We start from the raw sequence: 6,600 nt of genomic DNA on the forward strand, positions 1-6,600 counted from the left end.
TTTTTTTGTTTGGTATTTTTTGTCTTCCTTTTTTAGGTTCACGAAAAGTGGATGTGGATGAGCATACCGAAATATATAAAATGATAAAGAAACAAATTATAGAAAGAGCTAATAAAAGTGGATATTAGAGGGGAAAAAAAGGATAAGGAAATTGCGGGACGAGTTAAATAAGTTACAGTAAGTAAAAAGAGTCAAGTAGAAAAGAAGACAGTCCAGGACATTACTGGTTGTAACAGGAACGGTCACCTTAACGTTACCCAGAATCGGTGTTGTGGAATGTTCTTGATTTCACGGAGAATTTATTTAAAAGGGGAAATCAACAAACGATGGTTCTCTGTGTCTGTGGGATGAAGGGTTATTCTTGGATTGGAATGCACCGAAACTAAAAATGTCCGTCCTAATATGTCCTCCCTCTCTATCGAACACCGCGCCTTTTTTTTTTTTTTTTTTTTTTTTTTTTTTTTTTTTTTTTTTTTTTTTTTTTTTTTTTTTTTTTTTTTTTTTTTTTTTTTTTTTTTTTTTTTTAGCACGACAGAGCCTGGAACACGACTGGCATCTCACACCACATGAAGGGAAGGACGCCGAATAATGTCTTGTTGACTGGCATGGTAACACGATTCCTGGGCGCTGGGATGGCAATTAGCTGTAGAGTGTGTAGAGTTATCCAAGCAGTGATATAATGAAGCTTTAATTCGCAACGATTCGACCAACCAAGTAGATCAGACGTAAAATATACTGCATGTAGGTATCCACAGGTAACTAGGGCTTGGGTAGAAACAACTGGACTGTACAGTTGATGAATAACATGAAAATGCATACTTGGTTGCAACGAGTCAACATAAGTATAGCACATATAAACTTGGGCGCATTCATTGAGATTGATGCATAAGGTAAGTACGTACATAATATAGGTATAATCACAAGCATGATACTTCATTAGGTTTTGAGATTTTTGGAAAGGATTGAGCGGTAGCATATTCGTGGGTAATTAAGGTAGAGCACGAAGGAGCAAAACAGAGACTTGTAGGTAGATTGAGGATTGTAGGGAGGTCGGGTGCATTCATAGGATTGAGCTGAATGATGAGGATTTAAAGTTGAATAGGATTGATCATGATCTCGCCGTCGCGACGCGTCGTGTTCCAAAAAGTTCATTTTGTTTTAATTTTGATCTTTTTTTTTTTTTTTTTTTTTTTTTTTTTAATTTTTTAACTTTTTTTACTTTTAGGTAATTGTTTTTTTTTTGTTTTGTTTTTTTTTCTTTTTTTTTTCTTTTCTTTGCACTTACTACCTACCTACCTTAGTAGAGAAATGTGCAACCGGGAAAGGAGAGTGTAATGGAACAAGAAAAAAAAAAAGGGGAATAGAGGGGTAAAAAAAAAAGAAAAAAATATATATAAAAAAAGGGGAAAGGGGGAAGGGGAGGAATAGTAGAAAGGGGAATTAGATATCTGGTAGGTCCAGATCGGAGTCCGTGAGGACTGGATCTTGGGGACCGGTAGGAATAGGATTAACAGAAGTTGAGGCAGGATTATTGGCCACAGGACCAACGAGAGTGACAAGGGCTTTACGCAGATTCTTTACACGATTCATTATTTTAGGATCAAGAGAGGTAGGATCGTCAGATACGATCTTTGAGAGCACGGATATTACTGCGTTGGGATCCATGTCATAGTCATCTCTGATAATTTCCAACTTTTTTTTGGAGTTCTTAAGGTCCCGTACCAGATTGATGAAGACCGACGCGTCGATTGAGGGTTCATACTTTTCAATGACCGGAGCCAAACACTGGAGCTCATCTCTTTTAGTCGACACGCAAGGTTTCTTGTCGCTGTTAGTAGGTGGGGGGGACTGATCATGCGAGCGTTTCTTGCATATATCTTGATTGGTTTCCATGGGGACAATAAGAGGGCTATTCAGGGGTTTAGATGAGCCCGGGTTTTCAATGACAACCTCGGTACTGACAGGAGTCAGGGGGGCCAGGGTTGGTTGAGAATGAGAGTTGATATCAGCTGCTGCAACTTGATTCTCCTTGGGGCTGATTAGGGAGCTAGTCACGGTATTGACTGGCGGCGGAGAAGCAACTGATACATCAGGCAGTGGAGTGACGGCCGTTGTAGGAGTTTTACTACTGAATGAAGGCAGGAAGGTATTAATAATGTCATCGTTCTTTGGAGGGGGTGGGGCAGCGCGGTTAGCAGATAAAGTGGCTTCAATGCGCTCCTGGGCGGACGCATTTTTTACCGGACAATTCTTAATAAGATGTCCTTCCGCATTGCAGTTAAAGCACTTGACTTTGTCGATAACGACAAATATCTTGTAGTTCGCATTGTCGTAAAAGAGGCTGAAAGAAGCTGGTAAATCGTCGATGGTTTCAACAAGAACGGTTCGTCTATAACCAATCAGGTGGCTAAACCGCTCGTTACGAGATCCAAGATTGACAAATTTCATTGGGGAAATAACTTTCGTATGTTTGGAAAGCTCGTTAATGAGCGCAGAGTCAGGTACACCTGGCTCAACATTGCAAAGGAATATTTTGTGGCCATTGTCAACAAGTTTATTAACAAAAAGTGGTTTAGAATCAATGACTATTTGGGGATGGTTTTCATAGAGTTTAGTTACTTCAGATTCACTAGTGAGATATATTTTAACGAGATCATTGTTTTTTCCCGCAAACACCATTTTTTCGTCGCCTACAAGATCACCTACGGCGCACAGGTATTTGTCCATTGGTATTTCCGGGTCGAACGGAAGAGAGAAACCACATTTCTTTGGTAAGTATAAACTGTCAACCTTCGGGCCAGAAGATTGACCCATGTTCCTGTTGAAGTTGGATCTAGGAGCGTAAGATACACGTGAGGTGGCTGGAAGAGAATGTTTCAGTACGCTAGAAAAAGACATGATGAGATCAAAAAGTTCAAGGGAGAAGAGCAAGAGTAAAGGTTCAAATGAGGTTAGGTAAGGTAAAGGATACAAATAATATGTTGGCTGGAGGCTGGAGAAGGTACGTTTGTCTCACAAACACTCGACGTGAGAACACCGAGCGGTGAAACACAGCATAATGATTGGAGAGTTCATAATGCAAAAGAAAAACACGGTGCGGCGGTCAAAAAAATATTAAACGCGAATAAATATGGAAGGAAACAAAATTAACAAACAGCTGTTGTTGGTGGCAACCAAGGTAAAGGCAATAAACAAAGATAATATAGGAAAGGCGAAACGGAAAGATTACAGAGAGAATAACAAAATCGTTGCCATGGCAACCGGAAAAAATCTACGAAAAACCTTGGGGTAAATGAGACTAAAAACGGTAAAAAATTGTCTTTTTACTGCATTTTACTGCAGATTAGCACGCAAGAACCAAAAAACGAGCTTTAATAAGCCACTATGCAAAAATTTGCAAAATTCTAAGCACTTTTTCCACTAGAAAAACTGAAAATAACACGGAGCAAAAAACGACGTGTTTACGCGACGAAGTTATCACCGGGAATCCAACGGAAATTTTTAATAGCCATAATTGACATTTTTCCTTGGAGCCAGCCGTCTTGAGGGCCATGTTGTCTTGGACTTTATGGTAACCTCTGGACTTTATTATTAAATTATATTATTTCAGTCTGACATGGCATCGGGTCCTGACATCGATGACTACCCGGGGTCAGGAGAGGGTGACATCGCTGACATGGAAGGCTCGGGGGATGCTATGGCCATGGTGTTTGACGAAGAAGAGGGACATGCTATGGCGCAGGCAGATGTTAGTCCGGAGCAGTCCTTAGGTGAGTAAACAATAGAGGTTAGACCAGTGATAAGATTGCTACGAAATATGTATAAACAGCGCCGGCGGTGAATGTGTGCTCAAATTGTATGATTAGACATCTCGCATAATGCCAGCCTAATTACTATTTTATCTTGGAAGGAAGTTCTGTCTTGTAATGCGAACCGCGGACCGCTGGGTCGCGGGTTCGATTCCCGCCTCCGGCGAATTTTATCATACACAGATCTCGGAACTGCTGGCTTTCTTCTATCCCGTCTTCCTTATATCTTCTATTTCCGGACTATAAGACCTCCTTTTTTACAGTTCCCTTATCTAACCTATTTAAAAAAATAAATTTAAAAAATAAATAAAAGAAAAATCAACTCATTAACAGCTGTACTTGGGTTTGATGTCGCAAGAACAGCTCTATTTTCCCATCTTCTAATCCAGTTTATTCTATAATTTTGTTTGTACCCTGTGACGTTTTGGCGACTAAATTCTTGGGCAATCCGTCAATAAAATTCTGATTGTTTTTCTCTCTAGACGTAAATCCAAACCTGCGCGATATTCTTCTCAACATAGAAGATCCAGCATTTGCCGTCCTGGCAGCTATGTCATCTAATGATAGACTGGAAGATGTCAATGCACCAGATAGTCCCTCCACGTCTGAATCTACAGAGGTGGGACTGGCCAGTCCCAGGAATAAAGGTAAGCGGACCAGGTTGGTTTAGAATCTTTAGAAGGTCCCTGGTTTGATCCCCACCGTCGAGAAAAATTTGTACTCGTTTTTCAATTTCATATACTCGTATTTCAACGGGTTACTTTCTGGTGTTCTCGTGTTGACCCAGCACTTAAATGGGAAGTATTGTGTCTCTTCTTGCCCATCTGATGAGAGGCATACCACGGAATGGCCGTGCTACGACACAGGCCACATGCGTCTAATGTAGCAGTTGTTGCATTGCTACGAAATCAAAACGGCAGTGAAAGACTCATCTTTTTTTAACACCTTTTTTTATGATGTCTTTAATCTTATTGTCTTTTATTTCCAGTTCAACCTCAACCGTTCCCAGAGCCCCGTCCCGTGAAGACAGACCCACAGCCGTCACCTCCCGAGTTAGATTCTCCAGGGACACCCACCAATGTGTCGTTCTCAGATGGAGAGGGCGAGGGTGGGAGAGGGCATGATTTTCTGATTGATGACGAGATTTCGGATCAGCCTGGCTTGGTGTTTGATGAAGACCAAACAGCTAATACGATGCATCGGCGTGAAGCCCGTAAGTATTAGCTCTTGATAGATAGTTAGAGAGGGAAGGGGGATAAACAAAACTAGTAGCTCGTGAATTTATTTGTGTTAAAGCAGAGAGCTTCTTTACAACTTTTGTGGGTATCACAGTATTACTAAGTTCATTTACTATTAATTTTCATCTACTAAGTGCTTCCTTTGCAATCAATGTTTATCTTTTAATAATCTTTTTACACTGGTAATGTCGCCACTAGTCGCTACTCAATTAAAGTAGCTACTCAATTGTCTTCACGAGGCTGAGTGTACCCCGAACTCCAGAAAACTTTGACCCCGCCGGGAATCGACCCAAAACCTCAGCCGTGCAAGCTGAGGGCCAAGGATAACTCACTCGGCCACGTTCGTTGCTGCAAAGTTAAATTGTTTTCACCCACAGAGAAACCTCTACGTACTCCAGAATGTCAAGACTCCCCAGCCAGATCCAGAGGTACCCTGTCCCCTTGCTCCAGCATTACTTCTGAAGATCTCATGTTGGATTTTGAAATCAGCGAAGCAGACTGCTCGCAAAGGTAAGAAATGTGTAAAATAATGAGCCGAAAACCTTCAAAAGTCAATTTTGTGTTAGGCCAGCCACTATCACTATCAGGTAGACCTGTCGTCAGGTCTACCTGATAGTGAGTTTCTGGCCTTAGTATGGACCGGGTGTCGCTTTAAACTCTTAACATTCGCGTGCCTCCCTGCTCTCTTCAACTCCCTTTAAGTATGAAGATTTAAAAACAGTGACTGATTGTCCACTGAAAGAGTAGTTCTTTTTTTAACTCACTCTACCAACCTCAGTAGTTAACGCGTTGGACTGTATCTGGAGGTTTGGTGGTTCGAGTCCAAGTCAACTCATGAACTTTATCTAAGTGTATTATATTAATTGGGGAACATTATTTGTGGCAAACATTTAAATATGCTTAACACAATTAAAAATTCCTTTAACTCACTCACTCTGGTTCGGAAAGTGCAGGAGTCCAAAACCTTATGTGATTTATTCTGTTTTAGACTGACCGATAGGACAATGGTGAATTTATACAACACAAGCCCGTCCCATGCTCTGTAAGTTTTCACATCTAATCAATATTTTACTAATAACTGACGCATAATGTTCGTTCTCGGAACAGCTGGCTTTCTCCTACCCTGTCTTCCTTCTCTCTTCAATTTCGGGACGATAAGGCCTTAGCCTTAGGGAATGAGGACAGGATAGGAGAAAGCCAGTTTTTCCGAGAACGAACTTAGAATAAAGTTCACCCTGGGCGGGAATCTAACACGTGACCTAGTGCTTACAAGGCAGGCGTGCTACCCCCTGTCCTGCCTTGGAAAACAGCAATGACATTGTAGGTAAATATTGGGAAGCCAGAGGTAAAATCACCTAGTAGTCAAATAACCCGACATTTGCAAACAACAACATATTTATTATCATTATGTATATGTTTTTTTTTTTTTTTTTTTTAAAAAAAAAACATTTTTTTCCCTTATCCCACTAAGGCTGAAAAAATGGAAACTCGTGCATGAAGATTATAATGAGAATTATCCGGATAGGGGGGGGGGGGTTTTTGGGCGAGGTTTT

The 6,600-nt window shown here is 40.8% G+C and overlaps 1 protein-coding gene across 2 annotated transcripts in view; it reads left to right on the top strand.

The window, feature by feature from the left end:
• Positions 1-6,109, top strand: part of LOC103512318 — an 18,582-nt gene extending 12,473 nt beyond the window's left edge. For both annotated transcript variants that reach the window (XM_008477077.3, XM_026825817.1), the window contains 5 exons: positions 3,611-3,770; positions 4,292-4,456; positions 4,798-5,022; positions 5,425-5,557; positions 6,036-6,109. In XM_008477077.3, the coding sequence (XP_008475299.1) occupies positions 3,611-3,770; positions 4,292-4,456; positions 4,798-5,022; positions 5,425-5,557; positions 6,036-6,093 (741 nt within the window). In that variant the 3' untranslated portion in view covers positions 6,094-6,109. The remainder of the gene's footprint in view (positions 1-3,610; positions 3,771-4,291; positions 4,457-4,797; positions 5,023-5,424; positions 5,558-6,035) is intronic.
• Positions 6,110-6,600: the final 491 nt, after the last annotated feature.

This window comes from Diaphorina citri, unplaced genomic scaffold, assembly GCF_000475195.1.
Source record: "Diaphorina citri unplaced genomic scaffold, Diaci psyllid genome assembly version 1.1 scaffold821, whole genome shotgun sequence".
Lineage (NCBI taxonomy): Eukaryota > Metazoa > Arthropoda > Insecta > Hemiptera > Psyllidae > Diaphorina > Diaphorina citri.